This window comes from Helianthus annuus, chromosome 15 (assembly GCF_002127325.2).
Source record: "Helianthus annuus cultivar XRQ/B chromosome 15, HanXRQr2.0-SUNRISE, whole genome shotgun sequence".
NCBI lineage: Eukaryota > Viridiplantae > Streptophyta > Magnoliopsida > Asterales > Asteraceae > Helianthus > Helianthus annuus.
In genome coordinates, this window is record NC_035447.2 from 173591631 (window position 1) to 173618300 (window position 26670).

Below are 26670 nucleotides of genomic sequence, written 5' to 3' on the forward strand. Positions count from 1 at the left end.
CATTTTTCTCTTTTAAACTAGTAGTATGCCATAAAATGAAGCGTATAATCTCATGGCATAATATATTCTAATTAAATGAGGAAAAAGGAAGAAGTTAACGGAAGAACTTTTGATAGCCAACGGTGAGAGAAGTGCTCCCCATTAGGTAAGTGGTAAACTCTCATCAAAGCCAATCATAGTATGTCATGTTAACCCCCTCTCCAACTCCTCTTTTACACTCAATTAGAAGGGGTGCTTCCCTCTAGATGCCCACTTTTACAATTTTTATTATTATGGACCGATATGCATGCTATCTTAAACGATTAAATCTCTTAAATGATGAGCGTGACGGCGTAGGAGCTATGAATGGAGTCTTATATCGGTATAAGCGTTTTTGGTCTTGTGCCAAGCAGTTAACGGTGAAGTTTGTTTCACGAATTGATGTTTATTTATGATTGAAGTTGGCATGCATGTTTGATGTGAAAATGTGGTTTGATAACAATTACGGAACGTTTATTTAAACTGTTAACTCCTTGTTTTATTAAAAGCAAGACTCATTCAGTGTAACTAACTTTCTAACATGCATATCGGGTTAAATGGACGCTGATGCTTGGTAGGAGGTCCACGGGATGGTCTACCGATTCAACCATTAGCTAAATGGCAAGTGACCATGGTCTACCAATTCAACCATGCACTTAGCTTTTACAAAATGTACCTTTTACAAAACGTCTAAACAATCATCGCCACTTATTCTTATACCAATATGATCAACACGGGTTTTATAACAAAAACGACAATAATACCCACTAAAATCTCACCAATAGCAAAGCTACTGGCCAAAACTATACCGGTTTGATAAACAACAAACAAATTTATCATATTTCATAGATAGATAATTTATGTTTGGACATTTTATATAATAAAACAAAACTGAAGTACAATGACAAAAGAGCATACAAATTAGCAACAAAACAAGTAAACTATTAAAAAACAAACGACACCCTAATACGACTCGAGTACTTCCTATTTGCATATTAATCACTAATCACCATACCAGATTCGTGCTTAACTCCCATTCACCCTGCATTTCTTGTTCAAGCAGGCAGACCCTGGTTAACCCACCTACCGAAACCGGTTTAGACCCTTTGATCGGTTACACGAGCCATGAAAGTATATGTGGGTATACATTATGAAAAATCTGAGTGGAGCGAGTCAATAACTGCCTGAAACTGTTCTAACTTATCAGCAAGCAACTGCAGCCTCTGGTTCTGGTTCAAGTTCCGGTTCAGGTTGGATGTCATCGTTGGAGGGTGCGGCTAATGGAACTTTCTGGAATTCGTTTCTTAGCTGCCCACAAGCCGCACTTGCATCTAGCCCTCGTGTTTGGCGTACACTAACCGTTATTTTACGGGATTCTAACATAGATTGAAACATATTGATCTGCAAGTATAATTTAGAGTTAATTACTGTTTTCGTCCCTGTGGTGTGTCAAAAATCACTATTTCAGTCCATTAGTTTAAAAATTGCGATTTCAGTCCCTGTGGTCTCACTTTCGTAACCATTTCAGTCCCTGTGGTTTCACTTTCGTAACCATTTCAATCCATTTATTATGTTAAGTACAGGGACTGAAATGGTTGCGAGGTGGACTGAAATGGTTACGAAAGTGAGACCACAGGGACTGAAATCGCAATTTTTAAACTAATGGACTGAAATAGTGACTTTTGACAAACCACAGGGACGAAAACAGTAATTAACTCTATAATTTATAATCAATAAACAGTAAAGTACACGGGTGGTCTTGTAGTTAACCAAAATTTTGGATTTAGTCCCTAGATTTCCAAACGTACACGGATGGTCCATGTGGTTTGTACTTTGTAACGCATATAGTCTCCAGCTTTTTCCAAAAGTACATGGATGGTCCCTGTGGTTTGCACTTTGTAACACATTTAGTCCCTAACTTAGACATGCTAAAACCCAAGTGCAAACCACATGGACCACCCGTGTACTTTTAAAAAAGCGAGGGACTAAATCCAATGTTTTGGTTAACCACAGGGACCATCTGTGTACTTTACTCTATAATTAACTTAAGTACATAACCGAAATTATATAACTGGAATCAAAAAATCAAACTTTATTCCTTTCTTAAGAAAAGGGAAAATTTTGCAGTATCGGAAAATAAATAATTAAAGAAATGTATACCGCTTTTCTGTAAGGACGCTTATACTCAGTGCCATCTATCGGATTAAACGGGATGAGGTTCACATGATATCCAGGTCCCCATTGATGAAGTAACTCTGCAAGTTCTTTTGCATGCTCCACGTCATCATTGACTCCAGCTGTCAAAACAGGTTGACTTAGTTTCATCTTAAAAATGTTTTTTTGACAGCATAAGTGAACACGTACCTAATAGCGTGTACTCGAAGGATACCCGTCTGCTAGTTTCATGGAAATAGTCCCTACAGTCCTTCATTATCGCCTCCAGAGGGTACGCTTTCGCACTCGGCACAATCTTTTCCCGCAGTTTCTGATTAGGAGCATGAAGGCTGAAGTACATATATATATTTAAAGTCAATATGTTGACTTTTTAAGTGAAATCCAACTTATCGATTATTACAAACTTGATGACTGTTATTTGATATGCAGTATATCTACGAGAATTTCCGATACTGACACCATATATTTTTTAGAACAGTCAAATAATCCAAAATCCATTGCCCAATATAGCTCTTTAAGTTAAAAAAATAAATAAATAAATAAAAAAAATACTCGGACTGAGAAGTCAAAACTTGGTTATAAAAAGAAAGAAGCGCACTGAGGCGACAAGGTCTAAAACCGAGGCGCAAAGCGCGCAAAAGCGGTGAACTTTTCGTACGCGAGGCGCAGAGTGATTATATAATATATATTTAGATATTACGCCCCGCTTGCGGTATGTGCATATAATGTATATATGTGTGGGCGCTCGGGGGCAAAAGTGAAAGTGCACTAATTTTAACGTGATTTTACTAATTTCGTGAAAATAACATCAAAAGAGGGGGATGGTTAATCATGTGGCGGCGTTGATAGCCGAAAGACAAGGGAGTGCGTGCACTAATCGGCCTTTGTCTTAATTGCTGAGTGTTATGTGCCTTATGTCCAAGGCTTGATGCAAAACTACTATCGAGTCGGGGGTCTCACTGAAAGCAGCTTCTCTATTCCTATGGGATAGAGGTAAGATTGTCTACATCTTACCCTCCTCAGACCCTACGTTAGCTTTGCTATTGGTGGGATTTACTGAGTATGATGATGATGATAGGTTTCTAGCGTCCCGTACCCAAAATTTAGCTATAAATAAGCTTTATATATGTTTTTAACATGTAAAAGACCTACATGTACAGCCTAAAAAGCCTGTTGTACAACATTCTGCTGCACAAAAAAGACCATGTAAATGAGGCGCGCACCTCACCTGCGCCTCATGCCAAATTTTTGCCAAAAAAACGCCTCACATGCGCTTCATGTTTGTGTCACTCAAGGCGCGGCTCTTTGCGCTCGAGGTCGCCTCGCGCTTAGGCACGCTTTTTTAAACCAAGAATCAAAATGTCAACAAATGAGACGATGAGAGTATGGTGCATACCTAAGAGCCAACGTAGACTGAAGTTTGTGAGAAGCTAGCTTCTTGATAGTGTTCGGGACTCCGACAGTAGAAATGGTCATCATCCTTTGTCCTATTTGTACATCCTTCAATCCGAAACACAACACACATTTGTTAACATGACACATAGGCTCATGGCCTAACATCATTTTTACCTTAAAAATAGAGTTAATTGCCCGGATGGTCCCTGTGGTTTCACGTTTTTTCACATTTAGTCCCCACCTTTTGAAAATAGCAGGTATGCTCCCTATGGTTTGTTATTTTGTTACTCGGATAGTCCCCTGAGTAGATGTCAGTTAGTTTGGAAATAGCAGGTATGCTCCCTATGATTTGTCATTTTGTTACTCGGATAGTCCCCGGAGTAAATGTCAGGGGACTATCCGAGTAACAAAATGACAAACCATAGGGAGCATACCTGCTATTTCCAAAAGGTGGGGACTAAACGTGAAAAAACGTGAAACCACAGGGACCATCCGGGCAATTAACTCTTAAAAATATAAATAAACAAACATGAAAGGAAAGAATTATCATAAAAAACTCTTTTCAAGAAAAGATACATTAAAAAAGGGAAATTATGCAAGTGATAATGTTTAAAGCGAACCTTGTTCAAGCATCGGTGAGCAGCAAGAACCTCTTTGAGATTCAACATCGGTTCACCCATTCCCATGAATACCACATTCGTAACCCGATTGTTAAATACCTCCTCTATCGCCAACACCTACACATAAAACAGTAAATCAAAAACCATATACTATATATTATTATCAGAGTAAATTACGTTTTTGGCCCCTGTGGTTATATCACTTTTACTATATTAGCCCAAAATAAGAATTTTTAACATATCTGCCCCCATGGTCTCTATAACTAACCATTTTGGCCCCTAAGTCTAGAGATCATGGGGGCCAAAATGGTTATAGTTATAGAGACCATGGGGGCAGATATGTTAAAAATTCTTATTTTGGGTTAATATAGTAAAAGTTATATAACCACAGGGGCCAAAAACGTAATTTACTCTTATTATCATCTTAAAAAATTTTCATTCGCTTCGTTGGTTATCAAAACCTGCTCCACAATCTCGTGCGCTTTAAGGTTTCTAGCGAAACCTCCTTTTCCAGTAGCACAAAACGAGCAACGTAACGGGCAGCCGACCTGAGTAATCAAATCAAGATATCTTTTAAATTAACAAGAACCATAAGAATGAAAGCGGGATAGTTATCCTTTAGAAGAAAGAATGAAAGATCACCTGTGACGAAACACAAGCTGTGAGGCGAACCGAGCCTTTATCATCTGTTACCGGTATGCCAACAGTTTCCACCAGTCGATTATCTTCCAGTTTCATCAGCAACTGAAGTGTAATTCAAACACCGAAGCGTTTTAGATGCAATCAAATGGAATTTAGGTTTGATTAAGGTTTAAGGAAAAGAAAGATCATTAACCTTGATAGTGCCGTCAGTTGAAGTAGCAGAACTATGCACAGATGATCGTCCAACCACCCAACCGGCTTCTTGGAGTTCGGTTCTGAATGCCAGAGGCACTTTTACATTTAACAAAAATATTCAAACATTAGATTGAAAATAGATAAAATCTAACTTTTTTCCCAATAACGCGGGCAAGGATCCATCGTATGTGCTCTTAAATTCCAGCTAAGCAGTTAATGCGGTAAAAAATCGGATATCGGCCAACAACCGATATTTGAGATATCGGTAATCGCGGTGGGATCTTGGTTAAAAAAGCGCGCTTAAGCGCAAAGCGACCCTAGGCGCAAAGAGTTGCGCCTTGTGTGATATAAGGCGAGCTCTGTACAAAAAGCGCACAAAAAGCAAGTTCTTTTTTTGGAAAAAATCCCACTAAGGTGCGCGCTTTTGTACAGAAGGTGTTTTTGTGCTTTAAAGTGTTATACATGTTGCTAAAATGGTTGTACATTTAAGCGATTAATACATTAAATCATATATAAACCTTATTTATAACTATATTTTGGGTAAGGGATGCTAAAAGCCTATAGGATATATATATATAAAAAATATATATAAGCACTAACAATTCAGTATACATACTCTGGTACCATTAACAAATTAACCTTTTGCAACTTGCAAAACACTAAGGGGCTGTTTGGCAACATCTGAATGGTTAAGTGCTGAACCAGTAAAAGGTCTGAACCATTAAGTGCTGAACCAGCAAGAAGTCTGAACCATTAAGAGCCTGTATAATGCTTAACCGTTCAGAGGCAAATGTCTGACCAATTCAGATTAGAGGTCTTAACCATTCAGGCTCTGTATAAATCTTAACCATTCAGAGGCAAATGTCTGAACCATTCAGACATCTGGTCGTGAAACAAACAGTCTGAACCATTAAGTGCTGAACCAGTAAGAGGTCTGAACCATTAAGAGGTAAACAAACAGCCCCTAACAATTGTAGCAAGTAGGAACTCATTAAGACTTAAAAGAATAATAGCAGCAATAAGAAGAAAGACGAATGCTAGAACTACGAAGAAAGGTACCGATATCATCAGGAAAATCGGTGATACATCGGTCAAATGTCGGTTAATATCAATATATATTTCTGAAAAAGGGGACTCACTCACCCTGATTAAATTCCTGAACATCTTTAACTCTTCTCTTGTACAACAAATGATGCAACTGTTTGCCTCTATAACTTTGCTAATTCATTCAAACAAAAACATATCAAACTCGTAGTATCATATATAACTAATGAAATTAGAACAATTTTCATGAACATACCTGGCCGAAATCAAGAGCCAGCTGTTGAAGTTGTTCCTCCGACATACCCAGAAGCACGTTCGAATCCGGTGGAGAAATCTTTGGTTTAGTGACGGTGGGGACAGTGACGGCGGTGCGGGAAGAGGAAACGATGATGGCACGTGACCTTGCTGCACGTGCCAGTGGCGTTACGGAGCACATAAACTGTAGCAACGCCATTGAAATTGATAGAGATGATAGACTTTTGCCCACCAGGCTTAAAACCTCAAAACCTCAAGATGGATGATAGATAGGGGATGTTGATATTTTTAGCTGCAACTAAACGGTGCCGTTTTGATCAATATCCGTAGAAAGTTGTAAATAAAAGAGTTAATTACTATTTTCGTCTCTAGTTTGTCAAAAATAACTATTTCAGTTCATTAGTTTAAAAATTAAAATTTTAGTCTCTGTAGTTTCACTTTTGTAACCATTTCAGTCCCTGTGGTTTTACTTTCGTAACAATTTCAATTCATTATTCTGTTAAGTACAGAGACTGAAATGGTACGAGGTGGACTGAAATGGTTGCGAAAGTGAAACCACAGGGACTTAAATCACAATTTTTAAACTAATAGACTAAAATAATAATTTTTGACAAACCACAGGACCAAAAACAGTAATTAACTCTAAATAAAATTGCAAAACGTTATGCAACCCGGGTTGCATCTCTGTTTTTTTCTTTTTTTTTCGTTGTGTGCCCCTTGTATTTTACAAACTTTTTCTTTGCACCATTCCCACTAACTTCTGTTTGCCTATACGTTAAAATGGAGGCTATTTTGGTAATTTTCCATGCAACGTTTTTTCTTTTTCTTTTTCTTTTTTGGTAATTTTCCATGCAACCGTTTTGTTTTTATTTTTTATATTTAATGTTTGCCTAGACAATCACCTAAAACCACCATCTCTGACCACTTTCACACCACCTCCTGCCGCCATAGCCAATAGCACAGCCGAACACCACCGCGTTGCAACCCCACCCGTGAACAGAAGCACCACAACCGACCACCTTTTACCTAGAATCTAATTTTGGTTTATATTAATCCAACCCAATACCCTTGTATTTATACTAGTACTAGAAATTATATCCTTATACAATACCACACCTTTTAATATTTATCTCATATATATATATATATATATATATATATATAGGGGTGGGCTCTATAAGAAACTCCATCTTTTTTAAAAAACTTCGGAAACTCTATGTGGTCCATTGATCTTGTTTCATCTTAATAGATTAAGGGTCATGATTTGTTTAGACAACTTTTAGCATTTAAAACATTAAAATACTCCATGCTGGTACAATTATAAGGGCATTTTGGGTAGTGAAGAATCACCTTTTGAATTGGAAAGTACTATCAGTGCAATCAAATCACCATAACACTCCTCATCTTTCTCTTACCTCTTTCTCTTTCTCATTTCCTCTACCCCAATCTTGAAGACAAACAAACATGAGAAACAACCACCATCAGCAACCATCTTCTCCAGGAGAAACAAACAACCAGCACCAGCAACCACCTCCTCCGGTGAAACTAACCGGACTTCTTCTCCGGCCCTCTCTCTCCTCAATAAACAACAACCACCAGCAACCACCTTCTCCAGCGAAACTCACCGGACTTCTTCTCCGGTGCTCTCTCTCCTCTCGGTCTAATTGCTCTTGGTAATTTACTATTTTCCAATTTGGTTCAATATGCTTTCAGTTATATTTATTTTCAATAGAAAACTTGGACCAAGATACTGTCGAAGAATCGAAGAACCAAGATCCTGTCAATAATAAGTTGGTTTTGATTTTTAATTGTCATTTACTTTGATTTTCGTTCTTCACAATTGGTTTTATTTTATCCAGAATTAAGAATGTTGCCAAAAGATTAATTATTTTTCAATATCATTGATTATTGTTTCAAAAAAAAGAATGACGTTTATAGGTAATAAATTTCAATACTATTGATTTTAGTTTGGTTTTCATTCTTCTGGTGTTTATAAATTTTGATTTTGATTCATGGATTACTTGTTTTGGTTTCAAACTCGTTTGATTTTGATCCATGGATTAGTTATTTTTGTGTTAAAAAAATGTGTTTGGTGGTTTGGGGATTTTGATCTGAACAGTAACTGTTTTTTTTGTTGGTTTGGTTACCTTGTTTGGTGCTTTTTGATCTGAATAGTAACTGTTTTTTGTTAGTTAGGTTGCTTTGTTTTGGGCTTTTGATCTGAATAGTAACTGTTTTTGTGCGTTATAGTACAGAAACAGACCCATAACATGTGTTAATCCCCTGTTAGAATGATATATAACGTGTGTTGTTTTACAGAAACAGACCAATAAAGATATTCAATCGACAAGCTGGATGGATGTAGGCGACGTTAATGCGGGGACATGTGTTAAAAATAAAGATATTCAATAGATCACATTTTTTTGGGAAGGAACTCTTCGTTCATTTATAACATGTGTTAGTGGTTCATGCTGTAACAGAACACCATGATGTAACCTGACATCTGTTCATGTATAACTTGTGTTAAGCCACTGTTAGAACGATATATAACGTGTGTTAACCTTGGTTACTAGTAATATGTAATGTGAGACTCTTATTATTTTATCTAGGACGTGTTGTTAAAAATGTTCCGGATGTTAATGAAAACAAATGTGAAAACAAACACTGACATAAACGTAACACATGTTAATGAAAACAAATGTGACCTTACATGTACACTAACACATGTTAGTATCTGACCAACTATTGGGGGCAGTCATTTTTCCATCGTGCGATCCATTCGGCCTTAGAGAAACAAAAATGATATTTTTTGGATTCAACAACACGTACCAGTAACACATGAACCACCTAAGAATTTATACACACGTACCAGTAACACATGAACCACCAAATATCCCCTGGAAGTCATTGTCCATCGAAGGAAAAATTACTGCGTTTCATTTTATTTATTCCCAAGTTACCTATACATGTGTTATCACACATGGTCCGCTATTCATATTTCACGTTGCGTGCCATCTTCCTGCTGTCTGTACATGTTAACACACGTTATACACATGAACCACTAACACAAGAGCCATCAACTAACCCTGGTACTACTGGGGAAAGTCATTTTTCCATTGAAGGAATAAATAAGGCGTTTCATTTTATTTATTCCCAAGCTACCTATAAATGTGTTACAATACGTGATCCGCTAATCATATTGCACATTTACATGCCATCCTCCTGCTGGCTGCACATGTTAACACACGTTATATTTCGTGTATATCGGGAACTTAACACATGTTAATGAAAACACGTATGTTACACACGTTATATTTTTGTTTGTGTGTACCATGTGCCATTCTCAAATGTTGCTGCTTTTACACTCGTACTCAGTCATCCCCTACGTAATTTCGTCATTGTTGTACACTCAGCAAAATAGAAAACAAATGCAGGAATCTCTGTTTGGAAAACTACAAATAAAAGTTTTGTGTGTTTGTACCATGTTGGCGCCATGGTTCAGGATGTTTGCTTTTGAACTACTGGTTTATTTAAATGTTATAAATATACCAATTAAATGACAACCATAGATCTAGTTAATAAAACATAATCAATGGTTGATCTTTGGCTTCATAGAATTTCACAATGATTTCGAATGTCAATCTAGTCAAATGAAATAAAATACATGGTCTACATTTATCCACATGGTCAAAGAAGTAATCATGTTCTTTTTGTCCTTTGTACATACTTTTTAAATTAACAAAGGTTAACACATGTTATATATCATTCTATCAAGGGCTTAACACATGTTATACATGAACACATGTCAGGTTACATCATGGAGTTCTGTTACAGCATGAACCACTAACACATGTTATAAATGAACGAAGAGTTCCTTCCCAAAAAATGTGACCTATTGAATATCTTTTTTTAACACATGCCCCCGCATTAGCGTCGCCTACATCCATCCAGCTTGTCGATTGAATATCTTTATTGGCCTGTTTCTGTAAATCAACACACGTTATATATCATTCTAACAGGGGATTAACACATGTTATGGGTCTGTTTCTGTACTATAACGCACAAAAACAGTTACTGTTCAGATCAAAAGCCCAAAACAAAGCAACCTAACCAACAAAAAACAGTTACTATTCAGATCAAAAAGCACCAAACAAGGCAAACAAACCAAAAAAAACAGTTACTGTTCAGATCAAAAATCCCCAAACCAACAAACACATATTTTTAACACAAAAACAACTAATCCATGGATCAAAATCAAACGAGTTTGAAACCAAAACAAGTAATCCATGAATCAAAATCAAAATTTATAAACACCAGAAGAATGAAAACCAAACTAAAATCAATAGTATTGAAATTTATTACCTATAAACGTCATTTTTTTTTTGAAACAATAATCAATGGTATTGAAAAATAATTAATCTTTTGGCAACATTCTTAATTCTGGAAAAAATAAAACCAATTGTGAAGAACGAAAATCAAAGTAAATGAAAATTAAAAATCAAAACCAACTTATTATTGACAGGATCTTGATTCTTCGACAGTATCTTGGTTCTTCGATTTCTTTTAAGAAATTAACATGTAAAGTTGAATTAGGGGTGTAAAAAAGAAAAAAAAAACTCGAACCCATCAAAAAAAATGATGAAAAACCTTGATCATTCTTGTCCTCGTCAGTAGGGAACTCGTTGCGAATGACGTTCCCGTCAGTGGGGATCTTGAAATGGAGGTTTTGAAATGGTGGATCTTGAAACCGAAATGAAGTTTATGGAAATGGATCTTGGGTAGAACTTGAAACAGATATGAAGCTAATGGAAAATGGAGGTTTTGAAAGGGTGGATCTTGAAACACAGAGATGAAGTTAATGAAAAAATGGAGGTTTTGAATGGTGAATCTTGGGTTTTGAAAGTAGATTTGGATGTGATGGGTATTAATTATTGTCAAATCAAATAGGGGAAAATATCTAAGATAGATGTGAAAATACCATAATGCCCTCAAGGACAAAAAGAATATGATATTTACTATGGACACGTGGCAAAATCTAGACCATGCATTGGGTTTGCAAAGTTTTCTTAAATTCAAGGGTTTTTTATAGAGCATTGTCCTATATATATATATATATATATATATATATATATATATATAGTGGAGAGTTCAAATGAGAAAAATTTTTTGTAAGAAGAAAAAAGAACAAATTTGAACCAATAAGAATGCTTTATTTTACTTCATTTAATATAAGTATTTAATGTTACTACAAGGGTACATTGATAAATCTACATAGGTAATTAATTTGTAGTCTTCCTCTTTAATAACTAGTACATTAAATTTTTTGTAACTTATCTTCAAAATATATATTTTTTCAAAAAATAATATAAAATAATTTAAAGTGTAGGATAAATTACGAGTTGTGTAGGACAAATTACGAGTTGTGTAGGATAAATTTCAACGTGTAGGATGAATTTCGAAATATGTAGGATAACTTTTGATGTGTGTAGGAAAAAAAAAGTTAAGGTGGAGGATAGTAGTCTTTATGATTAACTAATTAGTTAAAAATGATAATAAATGACATAAGTGAAAAAACTATTTAATGTTTTACAAAATTGCCCTTTGTTCTTTTTCTTCTCAATTAAATTTTCTTCTCAAATGAACCTTCCCCTATATATATATATATATATATATATATATGGAGGGGCTCATGCGAGAACCACCCTTATTGTGAGAACCTTGAGAAACAATGTGAACACAACCTAAAATAGCTAAAAAAACCTAAAAAAAAAAACCTAACCTCCACCCCTCCCCCCCAAAAAAAAAAAAAAAAAAAAACCTAAACCCCCCCCCCCCCAAGCTAACCCCCCCCCCCCCCAAAGCTAAATGCTAAAAACTAAAACCCCCAAAAAAACCTAAAAAAAACCTAAGCCCCCCCCCCCCCCAAGCTAAAATGCTAAAAACTAAACCCTCAAAAAACCTAAAAAAATAAAAAAAAAATCTAAATTTTTTTTTAATATTTTTTATGCTCAAATCGCTACTTTTATTGGCAAAATTTTTTTTTTTTTTTTTTAAATTAAAAAATTTTTTTTGCTTCGAAAAGTAGCGATTTTTATATAAAAAATATTAAAAAAAAAATTTTTGTGTGATTTTTAGCTATTTTTAGGCATTTTTGGTGTGTTCACATTGGTTCTCGCGGTTCTCACAATAAGAGGTGGTTCTCGCATGATCTTCTCCCTATATATATATATATATAGTAGGAGTTGGGTAGAATGTGGGTTTTTCCCAGAAAGTCTATGAAGCAATCAGAATGCGACATGTGGCATTGAAGATTTTTAACTAGAAGGGCAATTGTGTACTTTCACATTCTATTTTTATTTTTGAAATTTATCTTCATTAACTATCCATGTCCATATTTTGTAACCGTTTTTCTCCATGATTTTCTGAATAATTTGTTTTCAAAATCTAAACCAATCGCATATTCCATTGTTCAGAAGATTAATGGAAATTATCAGCATGTTCTTGGTGCTGTGTTTTAACAGTTTACAGGGCTAAAGTCAATTTTTTTATAGATCCCATAATATAAAGATGGTAAAACACAACGTATGAATCTGCTTGCTGTTAAAACACAATTGTATGAATCTGAATGCTAAAACACAACTGTATGAATCTGCTTGCTGTTAAACACAACTATATGAATCTGAATGCTAAAACACAACTGTATGAATCTGCTTGTTGTTAAAACACAACTGTATGAATCTGAATGCTAAAACACAACTGTTTGAATCTGCTTGCTGTTAAAACACAACTGTATGAATCTGAATGCTAAAACACAAATGTATGAATCTGCTTGTTGTTAAAACACAACTGTATGAATCTGCTTGCTGTTAAAACACAACTGTATGAATCTGAATGCTAAAACACAACTGTATGAATCTGCTTGCTGTTAAAACACAACTGTATGAATCTGCTTGCTGTTAAAACACAACTGTATCTGAATGCTAAAACACAACTGTATGAATCTGCTTGCTGTTAAAACACAACTGTATGAATCTGCTTGCTGCTAAAACACAACTGTATGAATTTGCTTTCTGTTAAAACACATCGTCAAGAAAACGGAGATGATACGAACAGTATTTGAATGGTGATGATGAACTCGGAGATGGTGGAGATGGAGAAGTGTTTTAATTTGATCCGGTGCTCTCCATCCTTTCTAAAGTTATCTTCTTCCATGATTGTAGTTATTTTGGTAGGGATTGGGGTTTCTAAGATGGGTTTGAAGAGAGAGGGGGGGGGGGAATCGATTGAAATTAGGGACTGGGTTTGACTGACGGTTATCTAATTGATTTTAAACACGATATATTGACAAAATTGCCCCTAGTCTTTTAAAACAATGAATTAAATAAACTAAAAAATTACAAGATTGTCATTGACTTCATCTTAACCATTAAACACACCCATTGGATGGCCCAGATCGCTTCCTAGACTTTCTAGGAAAAACACACTTTCCGCAGGATCCCATATAATACTATATAACACCATATAAACATCGTATAACAATATGTAACACTATATAATACCATATAACACTTTGTAACACTATATATATCATTATATAACAAATATAACACTATAGGGTGTCTGATAGCATGTCTATGATAAATGTATAGTGTTATATTTGTTATATAATGATATATAGTGTTACATAGTGTTATATGGTATTATATGGTGTTACATATTGTTATACGGTGTTATATAGTATTATATATAGTGTTATAATACACTTCTCACACTTTAGGCCCTTTTTACACTATCCTTACCCTATATATATACACACACATATATAATTGGTTGAATGGATCTTTATCTGTGTTTATTTAACTTTCAACGTTTAGTTGATTTTATTTAATGAAAATTATTTAACATGCAATATTAAGTGTAATAGGTGACATAAATCAATTAATCCGAAAATCAACCAATCCATAAGTAAATAATGTAACATGACATAACGAAACATAATAAATGAAACAATGATGGGATTCAAGTCCCGAAAGGCGAAAAGCGATACTACGAAACAATGATGCGATTCAAGCCCCCAAAAGGCGAAAGACGAAACTATGAAATCCATGACACAAAGCGGTAAACACCTATAGCGTATGAATGAAACAAGTAATGCAACATACGAAACAAACAGGAGCACATATGACACTTAACTTGGCATGTTATTAAAAAAGTATACTGATCATATGAAACATGACATGAAACACCCAAAAAGTTAAAGTAACAAAAGGGGAAAAGTAAGATCTACTCACAGTTTTGCGTACCGTTAAAACCCGCTAATCCGCACGAGTAACGAAAGAGAGATAATCAAACAATCAAATTGTACACCAAAATCATTTAGACCATTTGTTCATTCTCACTTCTATTTGAAGTCACACCAGACATATCTAAACAATCTTTTAAAAGCCATCCCAAGCCACAAGGCAATAAAAGAAGAAAATTATACTATGCAAAATATTTTAGTTAAGAGTTTATTATAAATATATTAATCTTTGTAATGATCCTTATTGTATTCCTATATGGTTTGGTATATACCATATAATAACTTATTCGATTTTCATTATTCTACACATTACTATCATTATCTTTCTGAACTCGGTTTTCATTATTCTACACATTACTATCATTATCTTTCTGAACCAGTACATTTGCAGGAATTTTTCTGAAGGTTTTCTACAAGTGTTGAATCTGCTCCAACTCATTAACCAAGTCATTAGCATTCGGCCTATGTCTAGCATATGTCATGACACACTTGTTTGCAAGTAAGGCGGCTCGTGTAGCAGCAACAGAATATTGGCCGTGAATACTTGGGTCCATGACGTGTATGATCATTTCTTTGTTAATCAATATAGGCTTAAGAATCTCGGCTACCCTTTGCGCACTATCTGATGGAAGATTTTCGTCAAAGATTCGTTTCCCTGTTAATAGTTCCACGAGCACCACCCCAAAACTGTATATCTCACATTTTTCGTTAAGACGACCTTTCATCACAATATAGTAGATTATTATAGGAAATAAAAAAAATTGATTGTTTTTTTTATATATTTTACCTAACATGAACAACATTCGATTTTCTTAATGAATAAATACAAAAAAGGCTGCCTCTTAGATATCGAATACCCTATGCGACTATAATAACGAGCACTTGAAATAAGAAAACACACACACACTATATATATAGGATAATGCTAGGGAGAAAACCCTCCATTTTGAGAAAACCCTAGAAGACCCAACCTCCCGACTTTTTTTTTTTTTGAAAAAAATAACACATGTAATATACATGTTTTTAAGAGTTTTGAGCCAAAAAAATTTAAAAAGCGCCGAGTGTTTTTTTTTTTAAATAAACAAGTTTCAGCAACTTTTTCACTAACATGTGTTAGACAAAAAGTTGCTGAAACTTGTTTATTTTTTTAAAAAAAAAACCACTCGGCGCTTTTTTGATATTTTTGGCTCAAAACTCTTAAAAACATATATATTACATGTGTTATTTTTTTCAAAAAAAAAAAAAAGTCGGGAGGTTGGGTTTTCTGGGGTTTTCTCAATTTTTTAGGGTTTTCTATCTAACTATACCCTATATATATATATATATATATATATATATATATATATATGCGTGCGCGTGTGTGTGGAGAGGTTTTTTGGGGAACCACAAAAAATGGATAAAGTCTTTTTAACTCTTCCATCATTCCTTTTGTTTTAAAATCTTAGGTATAACAGTTAAATAATAATTAAAAAAAATATTTGCGTAAAACGATACAAAAATATATGCTTGGACCCTTCAAAATTTTTGGACATGCGCGGCACACCCTATGGGCCAACCCTAAACAAGAACAAGAAAGTACATTTGTTTTTGCGTTCATGTTCAATTATTTTTCTTTCGTTTAACTTACAGTAAACGTACGAATACAATAGTAATTTGATTTGGTTCGTTTACAGACTTACATGTTACAATATCAACTAAAAAATATTAACTTTACCCGCCCCTACCTGTGCGTAAATAATCATGAGCTTCATAAGCGTTGGCAGCACCTACAAATTCAGGATCAATCTTTTTCTTCTTGTCAAACCCGAAATCAGAAAGTTTTGCATTGTAATCCTGAAAGCAAGGTTAGATTTTAAAACAAATTGAGAATATATTGTCATGAAATAACCATTAATTCGAGACGTACGGAATCAATTAATATGTTAGAGGACTTGAAATAAACGTTTATCATTTTTGGTTGAGTACTATGTAAGTATGCAAGTCCCTTGCAGCACCAAGAGCAACTTTTATCCGATGCTTCCAAGAAAGATATTGAAAGTGAGAACCTCCTGTCATTAGGATTATAATTGTGGATAAGAAAATAAATTAGATTTTGACACATTATATTTATGGGCAAAAGATCAATACAAATAATCTTAACATACTAAACATACAAATTGAAGGAAAACTCAAAAAGATAAGGTGACATTTTTGTAATTACCACCAACTATCAAAGTTACTATACAAATGTAAACTCAACCAAAAATACCTAAAAAACACAATTTTTTTTAATATTTTTTATAAAAAAATCGCTACTTTTTGTTAGCAAAAAAAAAAAAAATTTGCTGCTACTAAAAGTAGCGATTTTTTAATAAAAAATGTTAAAAAAATAAAATAAAATAGTTTGTGTGTTTTTTTAGATTTTTTTAGGTTTTTTAGGGGTTTAATTTTTAGCATTTTAGCTTGGGTGGTGGGAGGGGGGGTGTTAGGTTTTTGGGGGGTGGGGGTGGAGGGGGGGTTAGGTTTTTGGGGGATGGGGGTTAGGTTTATTTTAGGTTTTTGAGGGTGGAGGGGGGTTAGGTTTTTTTTAGGTTTTTTAGGTATTTTTGTAGAGTAACTTTGATAGTTATTGATAATTACAAAAATGTCACCTTATCTTTTTGAGTTTTCCTTCAATTTATATGTTTAGTATGTTAAGATTATTTGTACAAGAACTTTCCCCTATATTTATGAGTGAGTCTATTTTAGTTAGGTTGTTTAGATGAGTTAAAAGTTGGGCAACATGTATTTTAATCCTTTTTTAGTGTTTGTAATGTAATATGTTAGCACCCTTTTGCACTAGCTAGAAAACGATATGTTTCAACACCTAGGGTTGCTAAACAAGTTGTGTTCGTAGGTTGGCGTACTGAATCCAACATGAACCTGAACACGACATAAACCTGAAAATATATCAAACACATGAAGCTGATACGACACTTATATTCGCGTAATTTTTATTTCGTTTTATTACATGTGAATACTTCAAAATTCTAAATTTACATGTTATTTTTAATATTTGGATGGGAAGGAGGGAAACACGCGTGTGTCGATTTGACAGGTGTGTCCCCCCTCGTTGGGCTAAGGGACCACGGGTTTGTGGCGGGACAGGCGATAATCAAGGCAGAGGCGGGCAAAGTAGCTAAGCACGAAAAAACTTGCATCAAGAATCAACACGTGTTCGTCCCATTCGCTTTCGATACCTTTGGCGCTCTCGCCCCTGACGCGGTGCGGTTCCTCAAGCGGGTTCAGCAGGTGGTAAGCAGTAACACCGCGCATGTTAAGGGGCATAATTTTGTGTTTAGCAGGGTAGGGTTTGCTATTCAAAAGGGGGTAGCAGCACAACTTGTTGCTCGTCTACCTGTCATTAGTTTGTAATCGTCTCGGTTTAAATGTACTTAATAGTTAATACTAGCAAACCTTATACTTACAAGAATTCAAAAAGAAAAATACTTTTCATATTTGGATGAATTATGATAAATGATGCCAATTTATTTAAAATTTAGATATTTGGCGTAAAAACAACCCAAATAGTTTAATTAATATATAAAAGATATTTGAAGAAACGGGTCACATGGGTCAACCCAGGAACCCACTAGTTTAACATGAACATTCCTAATTTAGCTAAACGTGTTTGTGAGTACCGAGTCCAAGCCAAAACTGAGCCAAACCCGCTCGAACTAAACCTAAACCCATGGATTTCGTGTTTCATCTTTAGAAATTCATACCCCTAATCCCTCCTAACCCGCCTATCTTGCGTCAATATATGTATACATGATCCAATACCGAAAGTTTAAGTAAACAAGTTTCACAAGGTATAATTGCAAGAACTCACTTATGAAAAGGTGGTTCGCTAAGCTGCCTCGAGGCATGAACTCGTACACAAGGAGTCGGTGTCCACCCTCTAGGCAATACCCGATATATTTCACGAGATTTTCATGATTAAGCTGCCCAAAGTAATCCATATCTGCCTGCAAGAATATTAATAGAAAACCATCTTACTAAGAGTGTATATTCATTAATAAACTGCATACCAAGTACCAAATACCAAAATCCCGCATTTCTTACTTACCAACCAGTCTTGGTCACTTTGACTAGGATAATGTTTGTTAAACCTCTTGACAGCAACCGCAGTGCCAACACCTGGCTTGGTGGCCACACGCGATTGTTCATCAATCCACCCCTTGTAAACTGTACTAAATCTACCTTCTCCTAGTTCATTATTCGGATGGAACTTTTCGGTGGCTTCTTGAAGTACATTGAAACGAAAAGATTTCAAATTTTCTGCTTGCAAAATCTCAGCTTCGCTTGGGGGTACCGAGGTAACGATTAACTCACTATCAGGATGAGAATTTTCAGTGTTCAATCTGACACTGAAACAAGCACCCATTTGATGTACTTTATCTTATTCGATTTCGCTTGCAAAAAGAATGATTTTGTTCTGAAAAATCGATGTTTATTTAAAAAATTCATTGGAGAACAAGATAAACCGTTGGAGGATATTTATAGTTGATCTCTCTCTAGTCATATTTAATTTTGTTACAACGCGTTTTTCTAATTTTTGCATAGTGTAACAGTTCATGAGTTTGAATGTTATATGTTGGTACTTTTGTGGTAATTTTTGTTTTATTTTTCAAGTAACGTATCTCCAATCTTTCCTTTTGCATGAAATGTAAGGTTATCATGAATTTGATTGGTTTAGTTCATATACTTATGATAACGTGTAAAATATTGGATATTTTCTTAGGATTTTATTAATAATTTTAAAACAAACTACCTAACAAAATAAGAAAGAAAAAAAATTAACTACCAAGCAGCCCCTTGTCACTTTATTTGGTGACCTTATTTCCCGGTCTGCCTCCATAGCAAAAAAGTCTCGTGAAAAAGATAAGTGTAGAAAACCAATAAAAGAAGTTCAACTACATGTATGTGTCACTCTTATTTATGATTATGGACTGTAAACAAACTTTCACATTTTGTCACTAGTGTTTATGTTTGTTTTTACTATATGTAATATTTCGCGTAGATGGTTGGCTTCACGGTTAAATGATGGGCTTAAGCGTAATGTAGATTTTCTTAACTATAAGAACGCGTAAATTCTAAAACTCGTTAGGTTTAATTTGTAATTGTTTATTTTGAAGGGTTGAACCATTTCGCGTCGTTTGATATCCAAAACCACTGGCCATATGTGCAAGTATAAACAGGACCATTATTTATCGATCAAAACGCTCATAATTCGATTAATAAAATTACATAATCAAGAATCTTGATCTCTTGATTTCATTCTGCATTTCTGTAATTTGTTTATGAATTGGGGACCTTCACTAAATGCTATACACAAACCTTAATTTATCAATTTTATAAACCATCATTAGCCTCGGATAAGAAACAACATTACCTTCTGTTAGGATCTGAGTTTGAATTGTTTGTGGTTTAACATGAAAGATGTAAGATGATAACAAATATGGAAATAATGCAGCGGAATGAAGATAAACTTTAATTCACAAACAATGAGAGATTTGCTTTCATCATGCATATTTTTAATTGAATGATTGAGATTACAATGATTCACGTATGCATGAAATACAAACTCCCCCTCAGCCTGAGATCACTCAATTTGCTCGTACAAAATATCAATGTGAAGTGATCTAATAGAACAGTACACTCAGTACATGCACTTTTCTGTTTATAGTACAATGCAAACCTCTGAGGAATCTACGCTGACGTCACCTAGACAGTGACATTTAACAACATGTAACTAACTCTAACATCTGGTATAGCTAAACACTTTTACATTCAAAACACTGATATACATCATTTGTTGATTCAACATCTGATGAGCCATATCCTCTGTTGAACCTCAGCAGACCTTCTTCAGTAGTCTTTGTCTTCTTCAATCAAAGGGTGATCAGACCTTTGCTTCCAGCAGACCTTAGTCTTCATCAGTGGTTTACCTTTGGCAGACTTTGTGAACCTGCAGACTTTAGCTTCTAGCAGACCTTTGGTAGCAGCAGTTGTTTGATGCCTTTGCCATTGTGATGAGAATGTCTTCAAGCACTATTATTATGGATCAGTTGATTGTAGACTATTTTGGCTTTCAATCATCTGTTCTTTTGGCGGGGTCCACATGAGCCAACAATCTCCCCCCAGAACAGATGATTCCAAAACCCTCATTTATTACTGATCTTTATTTCTCATCAACATCTTCGTGATTTTGAATTGTAGTTCAAAGTCTAGGGAGTACATGTCTTCTTTATCATCCCTTTCAAGTTGAAGGTCCAACAAATCTTGGAGATCATATGCATTCTCCATTTTAAGCTTTTCAACACTACCATCTGACCTGATCAAAGTCAATACGTGGGAAGAATGACTCAATCTCACCTTTAACAGTGAGCACATCCAGAGGATATTGAGCTGCCAGGGGAATGACTGATGGTAGTGTAGCAATTGGAAGGGATGAAGTAGGTTTTCTGGATGAAAGTGATGAGGGTGGAATGGTTTGAACGGGGGCAGATGATAAGGGGATTGGTGATTTAATATCCTCGTCATATTCTAACACAACATGAGTTTTTCTCTTGCGTGTGGACTTGATTTGTGGTGAAGGAGAACGTTTTGGTGGTGAAGGTGGATGTGTGGGAAATCTTTGTGGTGTTGGAGGTGGTTGGGTTGTTGGTGGTGTAGTGAAAATGTTCATGGCAGAGGTTTGGCTAACCTCTGCTGAAACAACTGGTGTCTCAGCAGTTGTTTGCCTAACATCTGTTGATACATTTGTTGCAGGGCCGGCTGAAGCCTAATTATAATCAAGCCAATGCTTTAGGCCTCATAATTTTTTAGGCCCCCAATTTCTGTTAGTTTGGGCCCATTTTTATTTAGTTGGGGTTTTGTCACATATCCATGACCCTTGATCATTCCACTGATTAAAAAAAAAGGTTTTGGAAGAGGAAAAGTTGTTGCCATCGATTGTTATACAAGAACTCATAATAATGGCAAATGGAAGGGAGAATGAATCACTGTCTGGCATTCGATTTTGTTAAGGTTCAAAATCTGATTAGTGCAATCTGCTTCTGTTGTTTGATTTGTTTCAATCTCATATGATTATTTATGTTTTTTTCTTTTTTATTATAAATTGTTTGTTCCTGACTAATTCAGATTTGTTTTTAGGATCGGTTGAAGAAATGCTCGGTTCGGCTCGGTTTATAAACGAACTGAGCACGAGCAAAAGTCTGATCGGTTCGGTTCGGCTCGTGAACAGCCCCAGCGAAGTGATTGTGTTACGACTTAAAACTAAATTACTATAAGATTCAGAAAAAGGCCTCAATATTTTATTTTGCTTTGGGCCTCTAAAAGTGTTAAGCCGGCCCTGATTTATTGTATCAGCATCTGTTGGGTGGATTGGTGAAGGTGGTGTTGAAGCTTTCTTTTACTTCTTTTGTGGTGGTTGTTGTGGAGAAGGTTTGGCTTTATGAGTGCTAGGTTGACATTTAGAAAGCTCCATTATCTGCTTCACTATTTCTTTGATGTTAGCAATCGATGTTTCCATTGAAGTCATTCTATCTGTCAAATCTTTATATCTTAATTCATCACCTAATTTAATAGGATCATCTGAATTCCTACATGTGGTAGTTGTATTTGTTTTGATAATAGGAGAAGACTCCAAATCATCATAAACAAATTCCCTTTTTTCTTGGTTCTGGGGACTTCCCACTGGAACCGAGGTTACAATTGTAGCCTCAACAGTGGTTGCCTTCAAGGGAGTCTTAAGTATGTAACCACTGCACAACTGTAAACCAATTGATTCAACAGTTGTAGTGGCTGCTCCACTTGAATTACCACCAAGAGTTTCGTGAAACTCAAGGGGTGTAACCTCCTCAACTGTTTGTGGGATAGCAGATTGAATTGGTTCAGACACAGTCATTTGTTGAGGTATACTCTCATTATTCGGATGGAACTTTTCGGTAGCTTCTTGAAGTACATTGAAACGAAAAGATTTCAGATTTCCTGCTTGCAAAATCTCGGCTTCGCTTGGGGGTACCGAGGCAGATGTAGACTTCCCTGTAAAAACACCAAATCATCATGATTTTAGTTAGAATCAATATCCAATCGAAATCACTACTAGATTATCAACTCACCAACAAGATGAGAATTTCCAGCGTTCGATCCGACACTGAAACAAGCACCCATTTGATGTTCTTGATCTTATTCGATCTTTCCACTGTCGCAAAACGAATGACTTTGTTCCGGAGGATCGATCTTTATAGTTGATCTCTCTCTAGTCATATTTAAATATATTACAACGCGGTTTTCTGTATTTGCATAGTGTAACAACAATTCATGAGTTTGAATGTTATATGTTGGTACTTTTGTGGTAATTTTTGTTTTCTTTTTCAAAATGTTTAAATGCGATCAGCAACTATGCTAGCTAGTTAGGTATTTTGGGTGTCCCTTATCGAATGAAAGAAATGCACAAAATTACACATTTGATCCACAGAAAATATAGTTTATCTAAAAAATGAGTCATTGTGATCAGGGCGGACCTACATTACGAGGAACGGGGTCCTCGGACCCCAATCTTTTTTTAAAAAGTAGTAGAAACGGTATATAAAATTGTCTATGGACCCCATAAAACAATTTAGTTGGACCCCATAAAAATGAAAGTGAGTCTAGTGCAGTTGTAAAACCCCTTGTTAACACACAAAAGGTCTTCTTTTTTTGTATTTTTTTTGGACCCCATTGTCCAAAAATCCTGGGTCCGCCACTGCCACTGATTGTGATCGAATTCCAAGTTAACAGGAAGTCCTACATTCATGCATGCATGCTCCTTATCATCAACCATTCGCAATTGCCCGAGATATTTGCTACGTTTTATAAACCAATAAAGCTTAACCAAATCCTTTTTCGGCCGGCCTTTCAATACAAGAAATATTTCCTTTCGGCCTTCATCCTTTCTTCATCCAAATTAATTACAATTGTATATTCATCTTCCTTGAATCTCAAGCATGTTCGTTAATAATTTGTTGGACAAGTTGCGGTTCAGATTCAACATGATTGGATGCAACGAAATCGATGATCCAGTCAAACTAACTATTGTAAGTTTCTTTCAAAAAACGTTATCGGATTGTATCAAATGGAATCCGATTAACCTCATTTAAGCGGCATCAGAACCGTCTCATCGATATGAGATTTTAGGTTTTTGCTTTTAGATGTTTAGCTTGTAGATTATAGAATTTTTGTTTACGTCAATGTGTTTTTTTTTTATTTATCATTGTGTCTTTTCTATATTTACGTTGTGACTCATTGTTTTTTTTTTTTTTTTTTTTTTTTTTGCGACATTGTGTCATATTTTGCGATCAATTGTGTTTTTACAAGTAAGTCCTCAAAAAGGTCTTTTTGTTTTGTTTCAACAGTAGAAGCAATGGAGCTAATATCGCTACGGTTATCTACGTGTCGTCATCTTCTTCTTTTATCGACGTTTCTCCAAATCGTATTGCACGTGTGCTCAATCGGCGTGAACTATGGCACGACTGCTGACAACCTTCCTTCACCTAAGGAAGTCGCGCAATTCCTTAAAGAGAGTACAATAATCGACCGGATCAAAATCTTTGATATGAATAGTGAAATCATGAAAGCTTTTGCTAAAACGGATATCTATGTGACGATCACCGTCCCAAATGGGGACATCCCGTCCCTTACAGACTCCGGTAAAGCCGGAAAATGGGTCCAAGACAAAATCAAACCCTACTACCCAGATACGAAAATCCGTTACATTGCTGTTGGTAACGAGATTCTCCACTGGGGGACTAAAGAACAAATAGACAATGTTGTCCCCGCTATGAAAACGCTTCATCAAGCGTTGGAAAAAGCGGGGATGGGTGAGATAAAAGTGACAACACCACATTCACTTGGTATCTTAGCGTCCTCGGACCCACCTAGTTCTGGTGCATTCAGAACTGGGTGGGACACAGGCATAATAAAGCCTATGCTTGAGTTCTTAAACCAAACTCAATCCGGGTTCATGGTTAACCCGTATCCTTACTTCGGGTATTCACCGGGGAACGATAGCTATTGTTTGTTCCATCCAAACCCCGGGTTTCTTGACCCTAAAACCGGGAACAAATACGACAACATGTTTGACGGACTGATGGACGCGGTTTACTCCGCGATGAAAAAACTGGGATACGCCGATGTCCCGATTATCGTTGGGGAAACAGGGTGGCCGTCGCTTGGAGAACCGTGGCTTAAGTGGGTGAACGTAGAAAATGCGAAATCATACAACGGAGAGATGATCAAAAAGTCTACATCTAAAGACGGTACGCCATTAATGCCGGGTAAAAGCTTCGAGATCTACATCTTCGCATTGTTCAACGAGAATCAGAAGCCCGGATCTCTTGCGGAGCAAAATTTTGGGCTCTTCAAACCCGATTTTACGGAGGTTTATGACATTGGAGTCAAGAATGGAACTGCACCAAAGAAAGTAACAAGTTGTACATTTTAAGTTTTATATGAAATAAAGTTTTGTGACCGATTGATAATAATATTGTAATTGATATTGTTTTAGGGTTCTGGGGATTCTCCGTCCTCGAAAGGCGGTGGTTCGGGAAGTTCTTCTGGTGATTCGGACAAATCTTCCGGTGAGTCGCAATCGAGTTCTTCTGAGACAAGTGGTTCACTGGGGAAGGTTTTAGATGATGCCTTAGCTGCAGTTGTTTTTGTATTGGCTACTTTTTTTGGGTTGTGACATATTATCATTTGAAAAAGGTAGGTAGGATGGTTACATAAAATTTTGAAATTTAATTTATACCTAGATAATATTTTATTAAAAAATTTATTGCCTGACTACCTGCCATTGCTTTGTAATTGTCCTTTTTCGTGTAGAATGATATTTCACTCTAGATAATATTTTATTAAAAAAAATTGTACATATCACAAAGAGCAAAGAATGTCAAATTAGGATGTCATTATGGTCCTACTTGAATGTTACTAGTCCTAAGTATCAAAAAATTAAAGTATTCATATATATGTATGGATTAATCACATTATACAACACCACTCCCCATGCCTACTAAATTTGTTGATTATATTTACTTACAAAAATACAAAGGAAAGTATTGTCACTTGATTAAACTTGTTAGAAGAACCCCTCTACGAAACGAATTACTTTTACCGACAGAATGAATTGTTGGAAATCCGTTGGTGAAGGCGTGAATCCGACTTCCCACGGGTGCCAACAACTATTCTAGCGTCGCACTTTGACGTTCTTTCCTACGGATCACCAAAGAAAGTTAATTGATGGATCAGCAATGATTTCTTTCAACTTTTGCCAACGGATATCCATGGGTAATATGTTAGTAATTTTTCTATATAATATTGAATATATTTAATTTCATGTAAATTAAATAAACTATGTATTCTGAAAAGCAAACCCCCCATCCATCCACAAGACCACAACCTCAAACGAAAAGGCTATGTATTATCAAAAGACCATTCTAGTCTTTGTGTTTTTCTTGGATCTTTTTGGACCTGCAGGAGAAAAATAAAACATTTGTACTAAACTGGCAAAATGACACAAACCACAGGGACTAAAATGGCATATAAAATGACTGAATTGCCCTTATCGTTAACAGAAAAAATGAATGAAGTTAACTAAAATGACAACGGTGAAACCTTTTTGGACCCACAGGAGAAAAATAAAACCTTTGGACTAAACTGGCATAAACTACGGAGACTAAATGGCATTTAACTCAAAAAAATCTACGCCCACCGTGGGGCTCGAACCCACGACCACAAGGTTAAGAGCCTTGCGCTCTACCAACTGAGCTAGACGGGCCTTTATGTTTTAAGTGAATTTTGTAAATTGATATATCAGATCGTTATAGGAAGGATACACCAGCTAACGTACAATTAAACACATTGTCGAAAAAAGTAAAACAGAAATTGATCGCCCACCGTGGGGCTCGAACCCACGACCACAAGGTTAAGAGCCTTGCGCTCTACCAACTGAGCTAGACGGGC

At 35.7% G+C, this 26670-nt stretch overlaps 3 protein-coding genes and 2 non-coding genes across 5 annotated transcripts; all 5 read right to left on the reverse strand.

Moving 5' to 3' along the window:
* Window positions 1-835: 835 nt before the first annotated feature.
* On the reverse strand, window positions 836-6612 carry LOC110922567 (probable dual-specificity RNA methyltransferase RlmN). The gene is made up of 10 exons (XM_022166852.2): window positions 6346-6612; window positions 6189-6264; window positions 5044-5141; window positions 4851-4952; window positions 4670-4756; window positions 4209-4325; window positions 3590-3693; window positions 2383-2522; window positions 2179-2315; window positions 836-1419 (listed from the first exon to the last, which is right to left on the reverse strand). Exons 1-10 carry the CDS (start codon window positions 6541-6543, stop codon window positions 1222-1224), a joined length of 1257 nt encoding a protein of 418 aa, XP_022022544.1. The 5' UTR covers window positions 6544-6612; the 3' UTR covers window positions 836-1221.
* Window positions 6613-15056: 8444 nt separating this feature from the next.
* LOC118487574 (receptor-like cytoplasmic kinase 176) lies at window positions 15057-15371 on the reverse strand. Its single transcript, XM_035984530.1, has one exon. It carries the CDS (start codon window positions 15369-15371, stop codon window positions 15057-15059), a length of 315 nt encoding a protein of 104 aa, XP_035840423.1.
* A 942-nt stretch (window positions 15372-16313) lies between these two features.
* Window positions 16314-19093, reverse strand: LOC110896295 (probable serine/threonine-protein kinase PBL9). Its single transcript, XM_035983667.1, is given in 5 exon segments — window positions 16314-16479; window positions 16553-16635; window positions 16638-16694; window positions 18497-18632; window positions 18734-19093. Coding segments are annotated over 5 exon segments (717 nt in total). The 5' UTR covers window positions 19052-19093; the 3' UTR covers window positions 16314-16356.
* Window positions 19094-26412: 7319 nt separating this feature from the next.
* Window positions 26413-26485, reverse strand: TRNAK-CUU. Its single transcript has one exon. It is a non-coding gene; the product is annotated as a tRNA-Lys (tRNA).
* Window positions 26486-26597: 112 nt separating this feature from the next.
* On the reverse strand, window positions 26598-26670 carry TRNAK-CUU. The gene has a single exon. It is a non-coding gene; the product is annotated as a tRNA-Lys (tRNA).

Coding starts and splice junctions, on each gene's coding strand:
- LOC110922567 (XM_022166852.2), bottom strand. CDS start 6,543: ATGGCGTTGCTACAGTTTATGTGCTCCGTAACGCCACTGGCACGTGCA. Junction 2,316..2,382: donor CTTCGAGTACACGCTATTAG/GTACGTGTTCAC, acceptor CTGTTTTGACAG/CTGGAGTCAATGATGACGTG. Junction 1,420..2,178: donor AGCGTCCTTACAGAAAAGCG/GTATACATTTCT, acceptor TTATACTTGCAG/ATCAATATGTTTCAATCTAT.
- LOC118487574 (XM_035984530.1), bottom strand. CDS start 15,371: ATGAAAGGTCGTCTTAACGAAAAATGTGAGATATACAGTTTTGGGGTG.